General features: G+C 53.5%; 1 protein-coding gene across 1 annotated transcript; it reads right to left on the reverse strand.

Annotated features, from left to right (window-relative positions):
• Nucleotides 1-819: 819 nt before the first annotated feature.
• Wnt9a (Wnt family member 9A) lies at nucleotides 820-25,844 on the reverse strand. Its single transcript, XM_085694991.2, has 4 exons — nucleotides 25,698-25,844; nucleotides 6,489-6,745; nucleotides 5,526-5,788; nucleotides 820-3,448 (listed from the first exon to the last, which is right to left on the reverse strand). Exons 1-4 carry the CDS (start codon nucleotides 25,790-25,792, stop codon nucleotides 2,966-2,968), a joined length of 1,098 nt encoding a protein of 365 aa, XP_085551117.1. The 5' UTR covers nucleotides 25,793-25,844; the 3' UTR covers nucleotides 820-2,965.
• Between the last annotated feature and the right edge of the window lie 846 nt (nucleotides 25,845-26,690).

A 26,690-nucleotide genomic window follows, 5' to 3' on the forward strand; every position in this document is an offset into this window, starting at 1 on the left:
GATCCTGAAAGAACAGCTAGCTGCCTAGGGGACATTATGCATAAATGATATGGCCTACATAATTGCAGTCAAGACTCCAAGAGAATGACCAGGACCCCCTGGGGGTGGTCAGTCTATATGCCCGAGTGGGAACAGGTTAGACTGACCCAGTGGCTGACTCTGCCTGTCCAGCAACTTTGCACAGATGGGTTCAGCCAGCACTCACAGTACCTATCCAGAAGAATAACCCCATGAAGCCCCCAAAATCCCAGGAAGGAACCATGACTTCCCTACCCCTGCTGTCTGTCGGTCACAGGGTCCTGAAGAGCTGAGGGGAACACAGCTGGTGGGCTTCAGTCTGTGTTCAGAGGTTCAGTGAAGGGCCAGCATGGGCATGGGCCTCATCATCTTGGAGGCAGGGCTATAGATCTGAACATCTTGATCAAGTAGATGCTCCATAGTCCCTTAGACCTAGTTCATAGACCTAGGAGGGTCCCTTCCTAGGCCACAGGATTAGAGAAGGCTTCCTTGAAGAGCCTCAACTCCCACCCAGCCTCAGCACAGGAGACAGAGAGAGACTGGAGTTTGGGATGGCCACACAGACTAGGGTGATCAGTCCTTCACGGTTAGCAAATCTCTTCACCCTGGGTCCTCCTGACAGAAAGATACTTTTTCCTTCTTTTCTTCCTCCTCTCATATTCTCTTTCAGCCCGAACCCTCCTCCCCATCTCCAGGCCCCCCTTTCCCTCCTTCTCCCGCACCCCCAGGCCTTTCCCACATCTTCTTCTTCCCTGTCCTCTCAGGTTCCCCCAAGACCTCTATGAAAGCAGCAGACTCAGGTTGTCTATAATTTAAAATACATTTATTTAGTGTTTCCATTTGTTTCTGGTTTTGTTACACAAAGCTGTTAAATAAATACATTCTCTGCAGTCACTCAGGTTCACACCTACTCGCCACACAGATGAGGTAGAGAAATCACAGGCTGCACAGGACTCCACACAAAGACCACGCTCCCTTGTGTGTCCGTCGCCCTGCCAGGGAGGCCAGCAGCAGGCCTCGGAGCCAGCATACACTGGGTGGCCAGCGGGAGCAGGGCAGTCGCTCACTCGACTGCCCACAGAAGAGAAGATCCAAGAGGCTCTGGCCTGTGAGAGTTGCTTCATCCAGAAAGACATTCTAGTATATATTTATACAGAAACAAACCAGCCGGCAGACATTTTCATTCTGCCTTGTTTTAAAAAATACTTTTCTGAATATTGAGGACATAGAGCTAAATGTGGTATTCGATAAAAATATTCTTCCTCTGAACTGGCAGGCTCCTTTCTCCAGAGCTAACAGGGATGAAGCTCCAGACGGCAGTGACAGCGTGACTGCGTACAGACTTCTGGGAAGTGCGGGGTGCCCTCTCCACCCACCAGTCACTGCTATGCCACTCAGATTCTCATCCTTGGAACGTGGCATTCATCGGTGGGCGATCATAAACCACAGGAGAATAAACTTTGCTATTTACACATCCAAGAGGGACCAGAGGCCCTCATCCACATAAATAGGTTTCCTTTTAAGACACAGTCTTACCACCACCCCAGGCTTGGGCATTCTGGACCCATGGAGCTCCAGGGGAGCCACCTCTTCCTCAGTAGTTCCTGCCATCTGCCCGCACTCTAGCCCACGTAGCCACGGGATTCCCACACAAACCTAAGGCTGGGCTTCCTGGGAGCCAAGGAGTCACCATATTGCAGAGGGCACAGGCCAACTGGATGCTGGCCACGACAGCTCAGAGTACATACACTCACATACTCACACAACCCATGCACACACACTCAACACCAGCTCAGTGTAGACATCAGCAAGACCTGGTGACAGCAAGTGTGTCTGTCCCTCCATACCTCCCTTGGTGACACAGAGCAAGCGTGGCTTCCTGAGATGGACATTCGAAAAGCTAATCCTGCCTGTCACCACGTCCATGCCTCCAGCACCCTAGACCCCACAATCTATATCCAGCAACCTGGTCACTACACCTGCAGGGCACAGAACCACACCAAGCGCCTCTGAACCCCAGGTAAGGTAGGATGGGGGTGGATTCCAAAAGCCCTGAGGGCCATGGTTAGGCTCCATTGCTTCATTTCTTTCCAAACATGACACTGATTTAGTGGTTTCGAACTAGAGCAAGCAGGAAGGACAGAGGGACGGAAAGGCAGGGCTTCCCAGATGGGCTTGGCTGGGCCTGGGGCAGGTCAGAGGAAAGAGCCACAGATTAGGAGGCAAGAGGATAGAGAAAATAATAATTACTATATTAGTTAAATAATAATAATTTAAAAGTCTCTGATACTCCAAGGAAGTGCTCAGGGTCAGAGGGCCAGAGGCTGGGCCCTGGAGACGGAGTGGCTGCCCTCTCCTAGTGGTTTGGCTCTCTGAAGACAGTGCTGGCACCAGGCTGCTGGCCCAGAAGGGCAGCCATGTGATTATGACGGTGCACCTGCCCTCCAAGCCTCAGAGGAAGCCAAGAGGCAGGGAGGGGGCAGTTGACACACTGGTCCCTGACGAGGGTTGTACTCTAGGGACTGGTGTGTCAGGGACGGAGGCAACTGAGAAAGCATTACCGCAACGCTCTCGGGTCAAGGGGAGGAAGCTCGGGCCCAAGGCATGAGCAAAAGGGTTGAGGAGGCCAGACAGGGGCCAGCCCCGCCCTCTGGGCCTTTGAGCAGGAAGACAGCCAACCAGCTGTTGGCATACCAGGGCCCAAGTGTGCTAGGGGCACCTCTCCTTCCTTGCAGACCTTCTGTGTTGTTTGTGACACCTGTGCCCTACACAGCAGGCTAGGGTGGCCCTGCAGGGCTCACTCACTGCAGGTTAAGATCCCGTGCACTATGTGCGGTGCCTACAGCCCCTGCAGAAAGGCAGGCAGAGGCCAAGGTCAGCTCCTGCGGGTGGAGAATTCTTCTGGTGCTGTGTACAAAGCCCATGCCCCTCGTGGCAGGGCCTCAGGTCAGCCCTTGCAGGTGTAGACTTCCTCCCTCTGTGTACACTGCCTGCACTCCACGTAGCAGCACCAGCGCACCTGGCACTGGCAGGGCCTCGTCACCACACGGCTCTGGGTGTTGTGGCCACGGCCACAACAAATACTCTCACAGTTCTTCTCACGGTGGCACCTGCGGCCTGCAGTGCCAGGTGAAAAGCGGCCAGCCAGGCAGAAGCTGGGCGAGTCGTCCAGGTGGACCAGCTCCGGCGTTCGGGGCAGTGGGTCACCACCTCCTGACCCAGAGGCCCGGCCCCGTGGTGGGGAGATGGCGCCGGCCTCGCCTGTGGCTTCATTGGTAGTGCTGCCCACCTTGAGCGCCGTCTCATACTTGTGTTTCAGGTGCTTGCCCACTTCATGGAAGGGCGCCAGCTGCCGCCAACAGGTCCGCACCGTGCAGGAGCCAGACACGCCATGGCATTTGCAGGTGGTCTCTACTCCGGCCTTTATCACCTGCAGTGGGGAGTGGAAGCATGAGGAGCATGCCAGGAAGGCCCACAAACATCAGAGAGGCCCAAACCTCAGCCTACCTTTATTGCCCACCGCGCAACCCTTGGTCAGCAGGGGTCAGCACTGTGCAGCACACAGGAAGCCCAGCAGCCAAGATCACAGGCTGGCTCTTCCCCCTCGAGTCGGGACTGCCAGGAGACAGAGGCCTTAAGGCCAGCACCTTGACTTCCAGGATGGACCTCTACACCTCCATGAGCACAGGCTGGCCCACACCCCTTTGAGACACTTCCTGGCTAGCCTTATAACCATCCCTGCCCTGCCATCAAGAATTACAGCCTTGCCAGGGACTCCTACTTCTGATTGCCCATGAAGACAAGGCTCCCTCAGGGCTGTCTAGGCTGACCACAACCTTCCTCAGTACCTAGCTCCACGAGGACATACAAACTCAAGCCCTGCCCACTTGAGGGTCAGCCTATGAGGGGTGGATGCAGAAAGTACGCTTCAAGAAAGGTAACTTCTTAAGGAAATGCTGCTCCTAGTACAGCTTCCAGGGCTGACTTCCCGGGAGAGGCTGCACCCCGTGCTCCATGGCCAGTAGGAGCAGGCAAGGCTGAACACCAAAATTCCAGGAAACCCTGGCCAGGCCCTTCCCTTCTCAGGGCTCTGCCTGAGGGATCTTCTGCCTGGCCTCTCATGCCCAGGGTCCCTCCTAATGCTGTTTCAAATCTCAGAGAGTTGTGGGGGCAGAAGAATGTCAGGGAGGGGTGAAACCTCTTCCCAGGTGGACCCCAAGCCACTGCTGAGCTCCCAAGCTGACCCCCAGGAGCGTCCATTGGAGAGGGATTAAGAAATGTAGCTACTTCCTCACTCTCCTGCCAGGCAACCAGAGTCCCACTTAACCACGCTTTCCTGAGAAAGCAGGGCAGATTTAATTAAAGCGCGGCTGCCTGGGAGCAGTAAGCTGATGGAGCACGTTCACACATTCTGACTTTTCATTAATAGCTCAAAGGGGTAAGGTGGGGAGGGAGGGTCCAGCAGGAAAGAAAAGAACAGCTCGGCCTTGAAGATTGAATCTGCCCTCTCGGGCTTCCCTCCCCACTAGCCTAGCCCTGAGAAGGCCCTGGCTGCAAAGGAGGCAGACCAATCCTTTAATAAGTGGGGGATTCAGAACTCCGATTACTCAATAACAAGGAGCTGGGGGCAGGACGGGCTCTAATTACCTTGCTGTCCTCCTTAGACTGGAGATGCAGAGCCAGGCAAGGGGAGGAGGAAAGGCCCCCAGCTCCCGAGGAGGGCATGGACCCTGTTTTCCCAAGCGCAAGCAAAGATGAGGTGGGGGTGCTTGGGGTTCTATCTTGTTCCCATTCAGCAAAGGTAAACCAGGAGCTTCAGAGCCATGATAGCCAAGACATTCACGAGGCCAAGCAACTCCAGAGTTTGGTCATGTTCCCCAAAGGCCTTCTAGCAAGCTGCTAAAATCTCTTTTGCTTGTTTTCAGAGTTGTGTCTCCGTCTTTTGGAACAGAGTCTTGGCTACACACACCACTGGGCACCCTGGGCAAATGGTCCTGGACCCTTAGCTCTTCCTGGGAACCTCCCCTCTACTAGGACTGGGACTACCTTCTACTTCTGTGGTGACTCTGTAGGTCACTTCAGCCCACAGGATACAAACCACCAGCTTCTGGGGCAGCCTGTCCAGAGACACGATCCCAGGTCCTTGACTTGCCAGGAACAGGAGCAGAAAGTGAAGAAGACCCTTCCCTCGACCACCACGAGGCACCTCCGTGACTTGTGACCCCATCTGTCTCGTAGCTAAGCAGGATTCCAGGACCCTGTCTGGTTAGAACTGCACGGCTAGAACAGGCAGCTCCTGCCCCCTCTCAGCCCCTCTTCTTCTTGGGCCCCGCCCACTCACACGACACTCCCCCAGCTAGTCACCGGCTCTTCATCCACTCCATGCCCAGCCTCCCTGGACCCAGCCGCTCTCACCTGCCCTATATAGGCCTACTTAGTGCCCAACCCTAAAATACTCACTGAGGCCCAGCTCGTCTCAGACCTGCCCTGCGCCCCACCCAGCTTGCCTTCACACCCACGAGGTTGTTGTGGAAGTCCACTCGGGCTCGCAGATCCTTGCTGGAGCGCCGACCCAGGAACTCCTTGACAAACTTGCTGCTGTACTTGAGGTTGTCTCCACAGCCACCCCACTGCCAGGCCTCACGGTTTTCCAGGTCAGGGGCCTCGTCACAGGTACAGCGTTCCATGCGCCCTGCGCTGCACGCCTTGGCCAGTGCGTGGGTCAGGCCCGCAGAGGAGATGGCGTAGAGGAAGGCAGTCTCCTTGAATCCTGGGGACAGCAGTTGAGTTAATGAGGCCCAGTGGACAGGCAGGCACGGCAGCTTCACAACCCACTGCCCCGTTTCACATGTGTGCTGGCTAGGTTAGTGATTGGGGCACTGTGCCTTTGAGGGGCTTGGCAGGCACCTGGAGAGCAATGCCGAGGTTTCAGTAGTGTAGGACAGGCTGGGGAGTGGGTAGGGCTTCAGAGCCTACTGTGGTACCTCTAGTCTGATGGTCATAGATCTTAACCAGGTCCCCAGTATGTTGGCCTGTCCCTGGAGTCCTTGACAAATCCAGCCTTAGACCTTAGGTCTCTATTGACCTGTGTATCATCTTTTACCCATCTATCCATCCATCCATGCACCTACCTATCTTCAGCATCATCTACTTATCAATCATGTATTTGTATATTTCCTATTGCCTACCCATGTCTATGTATCATCTATTCATTATCAATCATCTATCATCTTTCTATGCACATATATAGGCAAACGCTCTACCACTGGATTAACCCCTATTCCCTCAGGTCTCCAGTTTTTATGAGGAGACTCCCATGAGCTCCTGGGCCCCATGGAACAAGGGGCAAGGAGGAGGATTTGCCCTAGGCCTGAGGCTTTCCGTCAAAGCTGATGGTAAGCTGCCACCTGCACACCCGTGCCAGGGAGAGACTGGAGGGTACGGCTGAAGGGGAGCAAGCGAGAGCTTACCTCGCTTGAGCAGGCTGGCTCGGTAGCGGCCCTCCAGGGTGCAGTTCCAGCGCTCGAAGCGGAACTGGTACTGGCACTCCAGGGCACTCATGCTCACGGCCTCCACCAGCGTCTCGGCCACACCCGGGTCCCTGCGGCACATGCGACGCTGCTTGCGCTCCAGCTTCAGCCGGTCACAGGCCTTGTAATGTGCTTGGGCTGCAGCCTCGGCCTCCAGGGTCAGGGGGAGGATAGTCAGGGGTTCACTGCCTGTTAGTCTAGGGACAGAGAGGCGAGAGTGAGTGTCTGTCACGGGGGGGGGGGGGGACCTGTCTGGGCTGTCTCCCCGGGAACAGAGGAACCAGTACACTCAGCCAATCAGGCAGTGCAGAGACTTCCCCTGAAGCTGCCTGTTCTCACACCTATCAGCACTGCCCTGTCCCCTACAGAATGCCTAAGGGACCCCCATGGAACCCAAGGCCCTCCCAGTGCCCAGGCATGACCTCTAACAGCTATGCAGCTATGGCCTCTAACAGTTCCAGTTGATTCCAGCATTGACGGAGAAAGACCAGTCCCCAGTCACACTCTCGAGAGCACAGCAGTGTAGGACTCTAGTGGAAACGCAGGGCCACAGTAGGAAAGGGGCCAGGACCCCAGGCTATGTCCATACTGCCCTCCTCCCCTGTGTTATTACCAGCCAGCAGTGTCCTGGTCTCCCTTCTTCTCCCTGACCCCCTGAAGCCTGTCTGGACACCAAGTGATCTGGCTATGGTAGTCTCTCGGCCTCAGGACTGTGGGCACACTGGCCCCTGGAGAAGCAAGCTCCAAACCTTCACCGTTAGCGGCACTCCAAGGATTATGTGGAGACGTTGCTTTTGGACAGGTAGAGGGGAACAAGAACAAGAGGCAAAAACAGAAAGGAGAAAAGGGGTAGGAACGGAATGCTGAAAGAGACTGTATAGCATCCCCTGATGCCTGGAGAGCCTGGACATGTTCAGACAGCATCAGTTCATGCTCTGCCTAAGGGGGCTGAAGATGGAGTGCCCCTGAATTCCACCATGTAAACAGGGACTTGAAGTCCCTGTCTGGGCCAGCCTTCCCCTCTACTGTCCTGCTGGGGCTGACTTTCTCTCAGAACCCCATTTTAATTTTTTAGTCTGGGTGGACTCAGTGCAGATATCTGGAAGGCGTGTCATCAAACATTCAGGGGCACAGAAACAGGGCTAGGATTTGGGGGTTTGGAGTGTCATGGTGAGAGGGCTTGGAAGGCGGCGGGGACCACTTAGTTAGGGCAAGGTTCCCAGACCAGCATCGAACACAAAAATAAATATAGCCCATGTAAATGCTGGGAGAAAAGATGAAGGGTCATAAGATCATAGGATGAAGTGTGTCCTTCCCTGAGACTGAGTGTGGGTATTAGGGGTGAATGTATCTGAATACCTAAAAGAACTAAAAACTTTTGGGATGTTGCAAAGGGCCCAGAAATAAAATGGCAGCAGACAATCTTGGAAGCTGTTTGCAACTTATTTCCCAGAATAAACCTAACTCTATGAGTGTGTGCACACGTGTGTGCATGCATGCACATGTGCAATTGGATATATAGATCTCCCTATAAATGGATAATCACAAAAGGCAGACAGAAGAGGTCCTAGTGTGATGCCCTCTGAGAGTGACTGCATTATGCTCTGTGCATGCTTTGGTCTCCAGCAGGCGGCACTGTTTTGGGAGCCTTCAGCAGCTCCAGGAAGTATGGCATGGCTGGTAGATGTAGGCCGTAGAGGTGGCCCTGGACGGCAAAGCTTACACCCTTGGCTTCCTGGCCCAGAGCGAGGTAAACAGCCTCTGCCACTCTGCTTCGCCACGCCTCACCCACCACGATGGACTGAAACCCTGACACAGTGAGCCTGAACACATCCTCCCTTCAGTTGTTCCTGCTGGGTATTTAGTCATTGGGATGCAAATGTCACCAACATAATAGATGACAGTAATGCACTGTGTCCCAAAAAGCTAGAAAGATTTTGAAAATGGAAGAACTGAGGTGTTTTAGTAGACTACTTAGTCTTCAAAACCAAACAACCCCTGCAATATGAAAACATCACTGACTCCCCCTTAGTAGACACATTTTTTTTATGTATTAGTTGAAAAATAAAGAAAATAGTTGGGAAGTGGCACACGCCTTTAATCCCAGCACTCAAGAGGCAGAGGCAGGTAGATCTCTGTGAGTTTGAGGCTAGCCTGGTCTACAGATCAAGTTCCAGGATAGCCAGGGCTACACAGAGAGAACTTGTCAAAAAAAAAAGTTTCACAAGAGAGGACTGGTGCAGGGGTCAATGAGATGGCTCAGCAGGTTAAGGGACTTGCTGCCAAGCCTGCCAGCTTAAATCTGATACCAGAACCCACATGGTGGAGGGAGAGAACCAATTCCTGAGAGTTGTCATGAGACACCCACACACATTCTGTGGTACACATGCGTGCTCCCCACCCCAACACACAAACACTTTTTAGAAAAATAAGATACAATTACTCTTAGAACTCAGGTGCTCATCTTCACTGGAAAAAAAGCCAACACATGATGGCACAGACATATCCCAACCACTCAGGAGGCTGAGGGAGAAATATTATGAGTTCAATGTCATCCTGGGTCAAAAAATGTGACCCAGACAGAAAAACAGAAAGAGGGAAAGGAGATGAGAAGAGAAGAAGAAAAGAGGTGGGGAGAGACTTGAGCTCCTGAAGGTCTGTGCTGGCCAGTTTTATGTCAACTTGACACGAGCTAGGATCGCTGGAGAGGAGGGACCTCAGCTGAGAAAATGCCTCCAGAAGATCGGCTGTAGGCATGCCTGCAGAGCATTTTCTTAATTAGTTATTGATGTAGGAAGACCTAACCCATTGTGGGTGGGGCCACCCCTGGGCTGGGGTTCTGGGTTCTATAAGAAAGCAGACTGAGCAAGCGATAGGGAGCAAGCCAGTAAGCAGCACCCTTCCACGGCTTCTGCATCAGCTCCTGCCTCCAGGGTCCTGCTCTCTGAGTTCCTGTCCTGACTTCCTGGTACACAGTGATGAGGAATAAGCCTAATAAGCCCTCTTCTTCCCAAGTTGCTTTGGTCATGGTGTTCCACCACAGCCATAGTAGCCCTAACTAAGACAAGGTCCCCATTTAGAAAAGTTTGACTTTACAATGGCACAAAAGTGACAGGAATCCAGGAAAGATGGTACTGTGGATTTGCTTTCTGCTTTTTCCTGTGCACTGTGCAGCACAAAGCTCCTTGCAGCTGGCCCCGGGAGCCTAAGAGGAACACCAATGCTCAGAAGTGACGATGAAACAGGCTTGGTGTTGATTCTGACCCACTAAGCTAGGCTCCACATTCTCAGTGTGTGCACCGGGCTGGCCTGAGATGGGATGCTGGGAGGGTGGGTATATTCCATGCATTCTGGGCTTATAACATGCCATAGGTTTCTCGGGACATAAGATATTAAGTCACTGTACCGCATGGCCCTCACACGCGACAGAATGAAGCGCTGGAGAGTGTGTAAGAAGGAAGCAGGGAAGGGCTGGATCTGCCTCATTCACTGTGTTCTGGTGTGAGTAGAAGCCCTGTGCCAACATGGAGCCCTCCCAATGCCCCACAGATTACATGCCCAGCAGCCTGCAGACAGGCTTGGGCACAGAGGGAAACACGCAGGACAGGCCACCTGGGGAGGGGGAGCACATTCTTTCCCACACAGCTGTGTGCATCCCTGGGCACAGATGGCTTTTTCGCAAACACTTAGCAAGTGCCTGCTTCTATGGCTGTCTACCCAGAGGTTGTAGCCCTGGAGCCCAGACAGCATCCCCTGTATCCTGTCCTGGCATGGCACAGGCCCTACCCACTGGACCAGCTGCCTGCCACACACAGAGCACCTGCTGCCAGGCTCAATGCAGCTGCCGCCCAGCCCTAGTGGTGTCTGGCCTAACATGGCAGACAGAGCCAGCTGCACAGCTCAGCAGAGCCACCCAGCTGGGCACACACATCTTTCCAGGCAGGGGTGTGGGTTTCTCTTTCTACATGGTCTTTCTGGCAACTAAAGTCCATACATACCATGTCTGTTTATGATTCTATATCTATCTACACATAGGCCCCTCACCCTCATCAGACAAACAGACAGACAGACAGACACAGACAGACAGACAGACAGACACACACACACACCAATTATAGTGGGTTACACAGGGGGCTGAGGATGCAGCTCCACTGGCAGAGTGCTTGTCTGGCATGTACAAAACCATGGGTTCTATAGATCAGGCATGAGAGCACACATCTGTAATTCCAGCACTTGGGCAGTAGAGTCAGGAGGATCAGAACTCAAGGTCACCCTTGGCTACAAAGTGAGACTAAGACCTGTCTGAGTGACAGAGACCCTGCCTCAGAAAAGATGGTTCAATGGTTTAGAGCACTTGTTGCTCTTGCAGAGTACTGGGTTTCAATTCCCAGAGTGCATATGGTGACTTACAATCATCCATAAATCCAGGGGATCTGACACCCTCTTCTGACCTCCATGGGCACTAGGCATGTGTGGGGTATACATACCCTCATGCAGACAAAACACTCATACACATAAAACAAAATAAATAAACCTAGAAGATGACAAAGACCAAAAGTGGATTACAAGTACCTAAATCCTAGTCTAAACTAACTACTAAAAATACAAGGGAAATGACTAATCTTGGTAGTTTTGTTTGTTGTCTTCACATGGCCCTAAAAGCACACCGAATGGAAGTAACAGAAAATAAAACTGTATCAAGGCAAGATGCTTCTACCGGGCAAGGAAGCAACAAACAGAGAAAGAGACACCAGCAGAGCTGGAGGAAACACTTTAAGGAGCGAGCGTCCAATTTAGTAGCAAGAAATAACCCCTTGAAAACTATGCAAGGTGGGCTGGAGAGAAGGTTCAGTGACTGAGAGCACGCTGCTCCTCTGGAGGACCTGGGTTCCATTCCCAGCACCCACATGGCTGCTAGCAGCTGTCTGTACTCATCTCAAGGAACCCAGTGCTCTCTTCAGGCCTCTGTGGGCACTGTATGGTCCCGGGCCACAAGCATACTTGCAGGCAAAACACCAGTACACATAAAAAAAAACCAAAAAACAACAACAGCAACTAACCAAGGAGATGACTCCAAAACAGACCTCATACAAGGAAAACATTCCTTCCTCCTAATCATTAAGGAAATGTCAATCAAAACCTCAATAAGATATCAGCTCACCACTGGGAAGGATGGGAATTAGTACAGCCATTGTGGAAGAAAGCAGGGAGGTCCCTAGAGAGAAAACCAAACTAGAACCATCGTAAGATACTCTGTCTTTGTTACTCTTGTAGGGCTCTGATAAAACACCAAGGCAATTTATAGAGTTTATTGAAGGCTCACAGTTCCAGAGGGTGACTCCATGACCATTAATGGCAGAGAGCATGGCAGCAGGCAGACAGGCATGGTGTTGGAGCAGTAGCTGAGGCTGAGACACAACCATGAGGCAGAGCGGTAACTGGAAACAGCATGGGGTTCTGAAGCCTCAAAGCCCAGTGATACACCCACTTGCAACAAGGTCATGGCTCCTAATCCTCCCCAGACAGTTCCAAGTGTGGACTGAATATTCAAACATATGAGCCTAAGGGGTCATGCTCACTCAAACCACCGCTCCAGCTACCCTACTGGGCATATATCTAAAGGAGATGGAGTCACTACGTCGAAGACATCTACATCTCTGTTTACTGCACTGTCACAAGAATGGACAAATGGAAGCATTCTTGGTGTCCATCAATGTATACACAGACAGCAAAAGCACAGCACACCTACAACATGTAGGAGATCATGTCATTTATGTTTGTTTATTTATGGCCTTCATTTAGGAACTGAAGATCATTATGTTAGTGGAGTTAGTCAAGTACAGGAAGACAAGTACACTCCTAAGAGCAAGGTGAGAAAGCTCAACACAGAAGTAGTGGGCAGTGGCTACCAGGTGTGCCGGGCAGGAAGTTGGTAAAAAGATATAAAATCTCGATGAAGAAGGAGGAGACTCAAGAGGCCTATCTACTGCAGGGTGACTATTGGAGCAGTCTGTGCAGAGCCAGTGAGGTCAGCACAGAACAGAAGCCGGAAGGTGCCCACCCTCATAGAACATGTGGGAATACAGGCTCTTGAACACAGTGAGTTCACTGCCTTGAGACCTCCAGAAGGGAGAGGGCTGGTTCTATTTTTAATTTCCTCAGGAATGGTCTAACTATTTAATGCTCCCACTAACTCTGCAAGGATAGCTTTTCCACCCCAATGCAATTTTTCCCCCTTTGCTTCCACATAGCGGTGAGAGCCCTCAGCATAGTGTCACGGCACCAGCTGACTGTATCCCACACTCCGCCTCCCCAGCCCACATCACTGTGGTCTTTGGCTAGCTAAGCACTGATCTGGGCCCCTGCAGCAGGTATAAAAACATACAGCCAAGCCCTCTAAGAGCTGACAGAAATACAGTCAAATCAACGTCACAAATCTGTCATCCAGATGCAGCCAACCTGACACAGGATGGCCCCCAAAGACATTAGAGGACAGAGAGGCAAGAGCTGGGGCAGGTACCCACACATGTGCCCAGACTTTGGACCACTTCATGAGGGAAATGAGGGGCAGCTAGCATCTTCCTACTGTCTACAAGGCTGAACCAGACAGTCTGTGTCACTCCGGACCATCAAAGGCCAGCTCTTTGATGGGACCAGACACACTGAACAGGATGGAACAGCTCTCTGGGTCTCCTTCCAGACTCGTCAGTGAAAGCCACGCATAATCAAGTGAACAACCCCCCCTTATCTGCAGAGGGGAGACACAGAAACCCCCAGCTTTGGCGGTACCTCTATTCTGGAGCAGAGCCCAGAGAACTCCCCTTGGTCAGAGTGGCTCTATCTTCTGCATGGCTAGACTCTGCCTGGGGGCCTCACCTGTGTGCCCTTCTCTTCCATGCTCTTCCTGTTGAGTCTCAGTTCTTAGTGAACCTTGTGCTGATGTGCCCTGGAAGAGCTTACCTCCGATGGAAGAATGTAAGATGTCTTGAGCCAATTCTTTGGAACAGTTCGCACTCCACTTTGCCACCCCTTCTCTTGTCGTCTGGGATATAAATCACCTCCCATAAATCCACACACTTAAGGACTGTTGATGTATCATTTACAGATACGAGCAATAATAGTCAGCATCAAATTTAGGACTTCCTCCATAAATGGGTGTGGTGGCGCACACCTTTAATTCCACGGTTTGGGAAACAAGAGGCTGGCAGATCCCTGAGTTCAAGGCCAGCCTGGACAATAGATCTAGTTCCTGGACAGTCAAGGCGACAGTGTTAAATCCTATCTCAAAATAAACAAACAAGCAAGCAAACAGAAACATTTATTTAGATAAGCATTTATTTATTTAGGGGCTGGAGAGATGGCTCAGTAATTAAAAAGGACTTATTGTTCTTACACATAACCTAGGCTTAGTTCCCAGCACCTGCATGGCAGCTCACAACATCTGTAGCTCCAGTTTCAGGGGATCTGACACCCTCTTCTGGCTTCCATGGGTACTTTTATGTATGTGGGGCACATACACATGCAGACAAAACAGTATTGACATAAAATAAAAACATTAAAAATTTTAATTTCTTTGTGTAGGGTGGTGGTGGTGTCTGTATGCCATGGAGCATGTGTGGAGGTCAGAGGACAACTCACAGAAGTTGGTTTTTTCCTTCCACTATGTGGGTCTTGGAGTTCAAACTCAGTCCACCAGATTTGGCAGCTAGCACCCTTACCTGATGAGGCATCTTGCCAGCCCTCTACCTTATTTTCTCAGGCAGGGTCTCGCACTGAATCTAGAGCTTGCTAAGGAGGGCAGGCTGCCTAGCCAGCAAGCCCTAGGAACCTTCCAGTCTGTGTCTCCAACCTTGGGGTAACAGGTACACACACACACCTTCATGCCTGTATTTCTACATAGGTCCTAGGGGACCCAGGGCCCTGTGCTTGCACTGGAAGCCCTTCACCAAATGAGTGCTTCACATGAATGGAGCCAGGACACAGCTGTCCTTTGTGGCTGGTTTATTTCACTTGGTCACGCTCTCCTGGCTCACCCACGGTAAAGAATATTGAGAGTCCTTTACTTTAGTAGGAAACATTCCCTTGTGTGGAAGGACATGCTGCTTGTTTATTCACTGATGGATGGGCACTGGGATTGTTTCTGCCTTTTAGAGATCCTGCAGACCTGTTTTGTTTCTCGTGGGTGTGTCCCTGGGATGGAATTGCTGGGCCAGGGACCTTCCAGGAACTGTCAGCGTGTTCTCCAAAGCAGCTGCCCCACCTTACATCATCAGGCAGAGTTTCTGAGCTCTCCTGGCCCTTCATCAGGGTGCAGCCATGGCCACACTCTGCCTCCAGGAGTGCGACACTACCACAGCCAGTTGTCTTCCCACAACTGCCTTCGCATTTGCTTAAAAGGTTCTCACTCCTGACGGACTTCCGCTCAGGGCTTCCAAGCCTCGCTCCACCTCAAACTCAAGCACAGAAGGCATCAACAGTCACCATTCCAGTCATGGCTAACCTGCAGCTTCATCTCCGGCCCCAGAAGGCCACACAGAGCCCACGTCACAGCACCATGGACCAATACAGAGCCCGGGTCATGGTCACAGCCTTAGATCATACAGAGCCTGAGTTAGAAACATACATAGATCAACACTGAATCCAACTCTTCACCTGAGTTCATCCTACAGCGCCCACATCAGCACTTCAGACAGCGATACAGAGCCAAGACACAGTCTTGGGTTTTCACACAGACTCTGGCTCCCAACTCAAGGCTGCGCTTGAGTCTAAACCCGGCCCGTTTTTTGTCTCTAGATTCCCCCTGCTGTCTGTGCCCGAGTTAGTGTGTTTCCGCTCACGCTCTCAACTCCCACAGCCTCGTGTTTTGGTGAGTGTCTCACCAGGTGCTTTCATCACACTAACCGTGGAGTGCTGACCCTAACAAGGTCATGGTCTTGGCTTGCTGCTTTCTTTCATCCAGGTGTGGACCACACCTGTCCGCTTTAAACCTTCTCTTTATTCATTTTAGGGACCCCCCCAACTTCCCCTCTTTTCATTTGCAGTTTAGTAGTTAATATCCCCCCCTGCCATTTTCTCAGCTCTCCTTGACAGAAGGTTGTCACTCATTCAAGCCCAATGCAAGCGTAGGTCACCTGTTCACATCCTTGCCACCAAGGATATGCTATTATGTGCTCTAGGTACAGCTCAGGGTCAAGGAAACATCAGGTTACACTCAGCATTGTCTCACCTGTCACTTCACAGAGGCCATTCTCTCTGTACTTCTAGGGATGGGGTGGGCGAGCTGCCAAAGTGAGTGTCGGCCCCTTGGCTCCCATGAACACCATGTCATGTGTGTCTTGTTCCCTCTGGCTCCTCCACAATTGTCTTCAGTATTCACAGATGCACCATAATTGAATAAATTTCTGAGAAATTCACTCTTATTCTCTGTCTGGGTTTTACCCATCCACTGTTTCTTCTGCATAGGTTTGTTTTCCCTCAGAACATCAGCCCTGTCTGGCTCAGCTCTCTTCTCTGCTTTGGACCTTCCCAGCAGGGAGGCAGTGCCCCTGTCCCACATCTGTCTACCTCTCTACCAGCTCTGGGTAATTTCTCCTGACCGGCTCCCAGCGTGCTAATTCCCTTCAGCTGTTTTGAATCTGCTTCTCAATCCATCTGTCACTGGCACTTTCCCCCTGGTTGTTTGGTGTTTCCAAACTGCTGGGTCAGTTTTTTTGTGGGTTCTCTCTGTACAGAGATTCCTAGCCTATCTGCTTTCATCGTAACTCCCCCACCCGCTACTTAAAGCACAGCAAGCATGAGTGTGGTGCTCTAGAGCCTGGTGTGGCTGTGGCTGCCTTTCCATGCGAGCCTGGTTACCCTAGATGTGTGCTGGTTGCTGTCTTTGACATGAACAACGTGAAATAAAGTATAACACACGGAGATGGGGGTAAATGGTGACCCCACAAGTCAGACATCTACCCAGAGCCTCAAGGAGCCGTCTGGAATCTGCAGCTATCATGAAGGTCAGCGTCCTGAAGTCCAGGCTCCCGGAACGACCAGAGGGCGTCCTTGTAAGCGGTGCTGGAGGGATGATTCAGGGGGTCAAAGGCTCGCTGTACAAGCACAAGGGAGGACCTAAGTTCAGAACTGCAGCACCCATGTGAAGGCCTGGCATGGTGGCATGTGTCTGCAATGCCAGTGCTGAGGTGCTGTGGCCAGGATAGGTGGATCCCTAGGTCCTGATAGCCAATCTAGCTTAACTGACAAGCTTCAGGTTCAGCAGGAGATCCTGTCTCAAAACACAATGTGGAGGAAGGCATCTGGTGTGGACATCTGGCCTCTACATCCACATTCACATGTATGTGTGCACATGCGCAAAGACACACTATACAAAAGAAATCAGTGAGGGTCCCCGGAGTTGGAGGAGACAGGAAGGATTTGCACAGGCTCCTTCAGGAAGAGACAATACCTTGAATTCAGACCTCTGGTCTCCAGAGTTGACAGAGAACAAATTCTTGCCGCATTAACACACCACGCTGGTGTGTAGTCACTTGTATAGACTGGAATCCAACAACAGCCCACAGAAATGTTTCCCATGCCAGGTAGTCAGGCCGCTGTAGCCATGATAGTCCCAAGCTCAGAATAAGTTAAATCCAAGCAAGGCTGGACCCTGGGCTGTACTGGAGACTCAGGTCATCATCAGGTGTTCTACAGGCTTCGGGGCCCTGGTGCTTGCTGGGGAGTCTGCACTGAGTCCCTGCTGTAGCAGGCACTGGCCTCTGCTGTCCTTTCTCCTGTGAGAGGCTCCAAGCCAACACTGTTTTATCTCTCTGGGTCTATATCTATGGGCTTCACCTAATTGGCCTTTGATAGTTTCGACGCTAACCGTCCTCATACATGTATATGCACATACACACCACTATACACAGGCAACCCTACAGAAACATACATACAGGTGCACTTGCACACATACCAAGACACATACAACACAAACACATTCACAAAGAAACACACTCGTTCATGCACTTTTACACATGCCCACAGACATCCATGTACACACAAATCCAGCTTCAACTGGTTTCGACAAGATGGTGTGGTCCATCTCAGTTGCTGCAACTAAGGCACTTATGCCCACAGATGTTCTCATTGTGATGGACCCGTAGGTGTGTTCACTCCATACACAGGCAGGACTCTAAAGGACAGAGGCTAAAGTAACGTGGCCAAGACGGCATTGTCTAGAAGGAGCAGCCAGATAAGACCAGGATCCAACAGCAGCCCCCAACCTAGCCACAAACAGACCAGACTTAAGATTGCTTCCTTGGCAAGAAGCCCAACATAGTCTTCAGGAGATGCCTACACAACCCCAGTAACCCAAGCCATCCCAACTTGGCTCTCATGCCTTCTCCATCATTCAAGTGGCAGCCACTCCAGAAAACAGAAGACCAGCTTGAAAGAAGGAAGACGTCTGTAGCACACTGAACCACATGTGACAGAACTGCCATTCCAACCCACAGAGTCCCACGGAGTAGAACCGATGTAAGACTGTTGATCCCTGAGGGTGCTGAAAGGTGGCTACCAAGAACCCGCCCCTCGCTGATCTGCAGGAACTTAGCAGAGGTCTTTTTAGTTCTTTAGAGAGCTCACAGTTGGTGAATGCTCCTGAGTCCTGCACAGGCCTGGGGGCTGTGACAGCTGAAGGATCTAGGTGCCTTGGTGGAGCTCTAGCTGGTGATCGAGAGCTGAGGATAGCTCAAGATGGAAGTGTATCTCAATTCTGAAGCCCAAGCTGTTCTCTCAAACAGGAGCAGGGCAGACAGCTGGGCAGCCCCCCTTATGACAGCAAAACCCCAGAGTTGCTCCCACAGTCCTCCATCCCACCAACAAGCCAGGCCACCCCTGGGCCACCCTGCCAGGGAACCCGCTCTCCCCTGGGCCAGGGTGGAGGGAGCCAAGGGTACGGTTCCAGAAGCCACAGCGCCCAGCCGAGGAAACCTCAGCTCCGCCAGACAGCATTTAATTTCTGTGTGAAACAAAATCAAAACAAATTCCAGCACCGAGAGACGGAACTGAGATTAACCCTCCGCCCTCCCGCAGCCCAGCTTCCAGCCCGAGTACCTCCAAGTCCCTGGGGGTGGCAATGCGCCCAGGACAAGGCCAGAGATGTTTTCCACAGAGACACTGGTCGAAGGCTGCAAATGGGCAACCATCCAGTCTCCCTCCCTCACTGCCCACTGCCCTGGAGGAGCCAAGCTCCTGGGGACTGTGGGGTAGACAAGCACCATCCAGCTACCACCCCGGGATCCAACGTGCTGTCCAGCAGACCCCATCCATCACAGGCAAGCATGTTGTGGGGCCCCAGTGCTGTGCTGGACCCCTGGAAAGAAGATACAAGCAGAACTTCCCAGAACAGCTACCTCTGTGGCCAGCAACAGCTTTCAAAAAGGCCTTAGGCAATGGAAGCAGGCAGATCTGTGTGCCCCTCCGCAGCCATGACTTTACACAGCAGTTCTCCCTGGGGACATATACCCCTAGCTTCCCAGCCTTGTGACTAGGGTGCTCCCATCTCCATATCCCCATCCGCCAGGATGCAGATGGCCCCAATATCCTCAGGCTCTGGGAGCTCCTAGCAAGCATCGTGTCCTGGGCCAGACCTCCAGCCCACTTCCCCTAGCTGCTCCGACCTCAGGTATTGAGATGAAAAACAAACGCAGAACTTGCGGCTTGCCTTTTCCATCGCCTCGTCCGGCTGCCTGACCCAAGGTACTTAGGCTGCCAGCTGGGCAGCTGGGTTTCCTCCTGTGGGTAGGGGCATAGGGCCAGCAGGGACCTTGCCAGAGGGGCCAGGCCTGTGGGTCACAGGGGCAGGGCAGTCCGGAGCCACCCAGATCGGCGAGTACGGTGAGCCTATCCCCTGACACCTGCCATGGGGGCAGTCAGCCATAGGTGTACGTTCTGATTTTCCCAGCTGGCCTCACAGTGCATGGCTGCCCATGAGTGTTCATCCACATGCCCAGGCCACTTCCTCATAATGACCTCAGACATGCCAGAAGGTAGGATGGCATGCCAGCTGGGGAGCCATGAGCTTGGAGCGGGCAGCCACACCTCTTCTAAGACACATTTAGTAGGTGAAGTCAGGACTCCAGTCAGGGTAGGAGACCAGGCTAGACTATGAGATCAATAAGAAAGGCAGACACCCCCAGGAGAACAGAGGGTCCTCCATTGGCCTTAGGACCTAGGGGATACAATGAACAGTTAAGAAGAGATTCATAGGAGACCCCTCCTGTATGCTCCAGAATTGAGTCAGGCAAAGAGCAACACATCAGGTCTGTTATAGAAACAGCCAGGCAAAGGCTGATTTCACCCCAACTTCCTAGCAAGAATCCCCCCAAACAGTGCTTCAGGGAGCCTGGCTTCATCCACAGACACCTAAGGCTCATGCCAAAAGCTTCCCTGACTACACAGACAACTGTGCCTTGCCCAGAGCCTGCTGCAGCCAGCCGGGCACCAGCAGGGCACCCGCCACACGGCACAATACACAAAGGCAGCGGGTGCCCTGCAGGCTGGACTCAGAGGGCAAGTGCAGGGAGCCTGTCAACAGGTGTCGTCTTTCCAGCAAGGAGCCAGGCAGGCTTGGCTACCCCGCCTCCACCTACCCCTTATCAGCTCATCACACTCCAGGGTTCAGGGCCTCCCCGGGAGGAATCTATCCTTGTACATTCTTTCCTAGGGTACAAATTACCTGCACACCTTACCCATGATGGCCAAACCTGGGAGTTGGCAGAGAGGAAAAGGCTCAGGCAGAAGGTGCCTGGAGACTTAGGCCACATAAATGCTGCCCGGCACCTACCAGGTCCTGCCCAGGACAGGCACCCCGAGCCACAAAGGCAGGAGGCAGAGCGTATGGTGAGGACAGGAGTAAGATTAGGCCAGCTGTCTCCCCATCCAGACGGCTGCCGGCTGTGAGTAGGACATCTGCTCACACAGCTGAGGGGGGCCAGGTGGCCCCGGGCTGGCCTCACCTTAAATCCCACCACACTGCTGCTGAACACCATTTCCCATTCCCTCAAGGCACACGAGGGACACTGCGCTCCCCAGTCTGGGGGTCTGAGCTTCACCAGTGTGAGGGTGTTCAAAGCAAAGCCCGCCCCCAATTCCAGGAACACACAGATGGGAGACTCACGGGCAACTGGAGTGGAAGGGTCTAAGGGGTTGCTAAAGCAGAATGAAGGTAACCAGCTCCTACCTGGGGCTAATGCCACACCTGCCACACAGCCTAACTGGGAACCTAGGCAACTCCAACTTCAGCTGGCCACTTGGGAGGGGGGTACAAGGTGTTGTTCAGCGAGCTGCAAAGGAATGCTGATTCCACCTCCACCTCAGCAGGCCACAGGGAGCTCTTCTCCCCTCACATCCACCTCTTGGTTTCTCCTAATCCTCTGCCAAAAGGTCTCACCCACAGAGCCCCTTGGCAGAGGCCTCCAAGGCCAGCCTCCCTGCTCCCATTGCTGCCCTGCAAAGCCCCACTGTCTGGGTGCCACACTTTGATGACCTTCCAAAGGCCTGTGAGCATCCTGGAGTGTTCTGAGCCCAAGCAGCTCCGTGGATACACCTGACCCCAAGTACAACTGCCAACCCTGACCTAGGCCTGACCTTCCAATCTGCCCCTGAGCCTCCACGGATTTTCTAATTCATGCCTACTCAGCTCCGGGCTGGACCCAGACCCCTGGCTTCTTTGTAACCTCTTTCTCGCCTCAACACATACAGTGAAGGCTCCATATAGCTCGGGGAGTCTGGGCTCTCAGGCCCAGCATCCTGTCTGGAACCCTTCCCAACCTTCCCCGACACTAGGAGCTACCGGGGTGCCTCTATCCAAACAGCCATCAGGCTTGGGCAGACGGCCACAGGGCATTTCCATCTGGGCTCCAGGTTCCTGCCCTTCTGACCTGAGGGGATCTTTCTCTTCTAGTTTCTTGAACACCCAGAGTTCTTATAAATAAAGGATGCCCCCTTCACCCTTACGGTCCAGCTGGGGCAGGCACGAGAAAGGCAGGTAAGGATTGCCACCACCTCTGTGTGTGGGATGAAAGAATCCATTTGTTCTCTAGCCAAGAAGTAAAACTTCTCTATCTAGGAGAGATCCAGAATATGTAAAGAACTCTCACGCACAATAACAAACCAAATAACCCAACTTTTAAGAGGGCAAAAAGACTGAACAGATGGTTCTCTAAAGGAGGGATGCAAAGAAGCCTGCAAAAGCCATGGCCTTTGATACCCTTCATCTCAGCACTCCAGAGACAGTCAGGCAGAGCTCTCTGAGTTGGAAGCCAGCCCGGTTTATACCAGTTAGTGAGTTCTAGGATAGCCAGGGCTAAATAATAAAGAGACCCCGTCTAAAAAAAAAAAAAGAAGAAGAAGAAAAGAAAGAAAAGAAAAGAAAGAAAGAAAGAAAGAAAGAAAGAAAGAAAGAAAGAAAGAAAAAACACAACAAAAACCCAGCAAACATGAAGCCTGCAAAAGGCAACCAGTGTCATCAGTCATCAAGGCCATGGGAGACATGCTTCACACCCGCTAGGATGGCTAGAATTATAAACAACAATGAAAGAAACAGAATGTGTGCGGTGATGACAATGGGGAAACCGGACCCCTGTACTTTTATGGCAGGGATATAAAATATTGTAACTGCTTGGGAAAACATTTTGGCAGTTCCTCAAGAAGTATAAAGTAGAATTGCCAGAGGACCAGGCAATTCCACTTCTAGATAGGAACTCCCCAAGAACCGAAAACACAGATATGTGGGGGAGGCACATCTACAGCCACAGCGACATCACTAGAAATAACCAAATGGTGGAAACGACCCGGAGAGCCATCAACCGACAAACAGGTTTGCTTTTTTAACTGTTGTATAATCAATTCGGTCATAAAAAGAAGTGAAACACTGATTCATGCTACAACATGGATGAGCCTCCAAAAACACGACACCGGATGAAAGAAGCCAGACACAAAAGGCCACGGAGCGTATGGTCCCACTTCTACAAGGAGTCCAGAGTAGGAAAATCCATGGAGACAGAAAGATTAGTGGTTGCCAGGGGCTGGAGGGAGGGGAGCGGGGAGTGACTGCTGAGTGGGTATGAGGTTTCTGGGGTGAGGAAAATGTTCTGGAATTAGACAGTGGTGATGGCTGACAGTTTTGTGAATATACCCCAAACCGCTGAGCTGGGGGAGTTTCTCAGGATGTGAGTTATATTCAATAACAAAAAGAGGGCCTTCGTAGGCTCTGATACCACACAGCCCCAAAGAGTTCCTAGTGATCACAAGTAAGGGTGCCTTTCAGAAGGGGACATACAGGCATTCCCTGGGAGAAATTGACACACATGGCCAGAACAGAGAAATGAAAGTGAGTCTTAAGGTTTATAACGCACCTTCCGAGTTCTTTACAAGAAAGCAGGGTGAAAGTCTCTGAGCTCCCAGAGGCCTCTGCAGGAGCTCCTAATCCCTACCTCCACTTAGTCTGGGGCCACCTACGGCAGTTTAGCGGGAAACAGAGTCACGAATCTGTTCCAGACTCCTGCGGCCCTACCCCTAACTCGTCAACTTCCAGAGAGGGGCAGAGGGTGAGTGAAGCAAAGCCTCCAGGGGGTTTGTGTCTGTGTCCCCAACCCACATGTGACCTCTGACCAGCCTTTGGAACACAGGCCTGCAGCAGGCAGCAGCTCTGGAAGAAACCACTGGAACTGCCACCTGCTGATCCGCCTAACCGACTGGGATGCAAAGCTGAGCCAAGGGAAGAAGAGAGGGGAGCCCCTTCCCCATGGCTGGTGGCCAGCCTGGAGGGGTCCAGCAGCAGGGTGGCCAGAGGCCTCTAGAAGGGAAGGGCAGCCAGCGCTGTAGGGTTGGGTTGCAGCTCTGGGAGGGGGTGGGGAGGGCTCCTGTAGCCACGTGACTGCCCCCCTCCCCAGGCCAGCCTCTCCTCTCTGGGTTCCTGGGCTGTAACTGGAGCCGTGTTCCTGCCTGGGAGCCTCCGTGCCAGGCAGAGCTTTGGAGAGGGGGAAGGGAGAGGAGAGCCCCAGATTCCAACTCCTTCTCCCTACTCTCTACTCCCTCTCTAGCTGGGAAGCACAACACATTCTCACGGTTGCACCCACAGGTTCCCCCTCCAGCTCCAGGCTGTCAGGCCTTTCAGGGTTTTCAGACTCATCTCCTTTCTTGACTGAGGCAGGGGTGGGCCCCCTGGACACAGAACAGCCTACGACACACCTTGTGCCCCCAACAATACACACATACAACAACAACAACAACCAAGAGCAACACTATACATACTCCTCTCTTGAAAGAGAGGCCCAGGTCAACTAGCCATCCTTCCAGGCTCTTGGTTCAACAGGTATCCACTCTTCTCATCTTTGGTCTATTAGAGCTCTTCCTCCAAACCAAGAAAGTGGGTCTCCATGGCAGCTGCCGGAGAAGAGTGCTCGGCTTTCCTTGAGGAGCCCTTTGGGGCAGAGAGCTAGGAAGAGGTCGACCCAAGCCATAGCAATACTGATGTCTTCAGTACCTACCTGCTTGGGAGCCAGCTGCCCTGTGCTTAAACCCTGCCACTGAATCAAAGGGTGCCAAGACCCCTACAGCAGCCTAGCTAGAGGACTTCACCAAGGCACAAGGTCTAGAGACAACAAGGAAAGAATGAGAGAGACTGACTAGAGGCAGTGCAGTCAGTACCCTAACCCCACCATCTGTAAATTCTGAATCCTGGGGCCACAAGGCCAGCAGCAAGAGATCCCAGAAGGAGCAAAGTGGCCGCCCATGCAAGCCCAGGGCGTGTCAGGAGCCCGGCTGGGCCAGAAGAGAAGAAGGCACAGCTGGCTGAAGGGCTGCTGTGACTCACCGCGGACCTGTGGCCAGACGGCCATCCTCAGCCCTCCCTCTTGCCCGCGGGTGAGGCTTAGGGCTGCACAGATGGCGTGCAGGGGCGTGCCAGGCCAAGGCCCAGGGGCTGGATCCACAGTGGAAGGCAGGGGAGCCAGGGTAGGGGAGATCCTGGGAACAGAGACATGGAACTGACCCTGGAAGACAACCCTGAAGAAATGGGCAGACGAGGAGAAAGGAGGAGAAAGAAAAACACAAAGGGAAATTTTCCCATGAAAATATTTTATTTTCTTTGAGAACAGGATACACCTGCAGGGCTTCTCAGCCCAGCCGCCTCTCCCTGCCCTGGCGGGTGCCAGATTCCTGGACCAACGGGGCCCTCTGCCGGCCACAAAGCTGCGAGCGGGCATCGCAGCCAGGGGCGAGGGAACAGGTGACCGGCGAAGGGCGGCGGCCCAAGAGCAGTTCAGGGCACCTAGGACCAGGGCTGCGACCTGAGGGGCCAACCAGGGCTCCCAGGGGGTCAGTGCGGGGGTGAGAAGCAGGGAGAACGGAGAAAGCTGGGACGCTGCCTCTCATGGTGCCACCCAGGACCTCGGCGAACTCAAAGTGCAGAGGGTATCCCTCTAAAAATCGCTAGGTTCAGGCATCCCAGACCTGGGAAAGGAGTAGAAAGGGAGGAACGAAAGGAACTAAAGGCGAAGAAACACGCCCAACAACGCGGCAAAACTGCTAGTGCAGAGACAAGCGAGTACCGGCGGCGACCCCGCGGGACTGCGGCGGCGATCACCCCCCGGGCCAGGTCTCCCAGACGTGTTCCCGAGGGCCGAGGTCGGAGCCGGGCTCGGGCGGGCGCCAGAAGAAAGCACAAGAAAAATAAATTTCTCCAGCTTGGAGGGTTTTTTTTTCTCCCCTTTGGGGCTCAGTGCAAGGAACATCTGGATTTTGTACGTGTTTTTTTGTTGTTGTTAAATTAACTTTTCCAGGAGAGAAGGGGGGTAGTGGGCAGGGGCCAGGGAGGCTCCAGCCTTTTGGCAGGAACACCGCGGCCTAAGGCGGCGGCGGCGACTCGGGAGTCACCGTGGACCGCGGCCCCTCGCAAGCCCGTCGGGGACACCGGCCCCTCTACCTCTAGGGCGCACGGCGGGCAACGACCTGCGGACCGAGAGGCGCGCTCGCTGCCAACTAACAACTCCAAGCCACCCGTGCACCCCGCCGAGCACCTGGCGGGTGCTGCCCCGGACTCGATGCCCCCGTCCGGCCCCGCCGCCCTCGCCCGCCCTCGCGCGGCCGCCCGCCGCGGGCACCTACCCGAAGTAGGCGGCCGAAGGGCGCAGCGCGGCGAGCAGCAGCGTCAGCCCGAAGGCCGCGGCCAGCCAGCGCGCCAGAAGGGACCCATCCAGCATCTTGCCGCGCCGCGGCGGCTGACCATCGCGCTCCGGGCTCCGCGCAGGGCGCGCCGCGACCGCCGCCCTCTTATAGCGTCCGCAGCCGCGGCCGCGGGGCGGGGCGCCGGCCAGCTGGGCCTGGCCCGCCCGCGCCCCGGAGGAGGGGTCACGCCGGCGCCGGGGGCGGGCCGAAACCCGAGCTGCGCGCCCGCCGCCGCCGCCTAGCCGCTCGGCTCGCGGGGCGGGCCTGGGGCGCGCCGTGGGGAGGGCTGGGCACGTGGCGCGGTGGGAACCTCGGCCGAGTAACGGGGCCAGGAGGAGCGGCGGGGCGGGGACCGGGTGACCGAGCAAGGGTAGACCCCGGGGCTAGGCGTCTGCAGCCGAGACACAAGTGCGAGCTCCGGAGAGTCTCCCGACAGTTGGGGCCGGCTGTTGGCCGCCGGGAATGGCATCCGAGAGTCGGAGAAACTTGGACGACTGTGCTTGAGGGGTGGTGACTGAATGTCTTGGGGGCGATTTTAGCTTCTGGATTACAGCGCTGGGGCGTAAATCCACTCGCCGGAGATGTTGCCAAGGAGGGAGCCACTGCTGAAAGCTGGGGTGTTGTGGCTGGAGGAATGGAAAAGCGATCCCTCTAGGGAGATCAAAAAGGCATTTCTGTAGAGCGGGGTTGTGGATAACATGGGGTGTTATGGTCCTTAGGGTCCCTCTGACGACCAGCTGCAAATTTCACTGACACAGGGACCTCATCCCCCAAACAGGGCGGAAGAACGAAGGGGGACTGCTGCTGCTGGTGACTGGTGTGTGTGAAACCCAGAGCTGTGACTCATCTTCATAGACTGCGTGGTCTGATAAGTCAGACCTGAACTAAGATGCAGAGAACACAAGTGCCCAGAGCACCCAGGAAGCTGCTTAC

Source organism: Myodes glareolus, chromosome 9 (assembly GCF_982192425.1).
Source record: "Myodes glareolus chromosome 9, mMyoGla1.1, whole genome shotgun sequence".
In the NCBI taxonomy this organism is placed as follows: Eukaryota; Metazoa; Chordata; class Mammalia; order Rodentia; family Cricetidae; genus Myodes; species Myodes glareolus.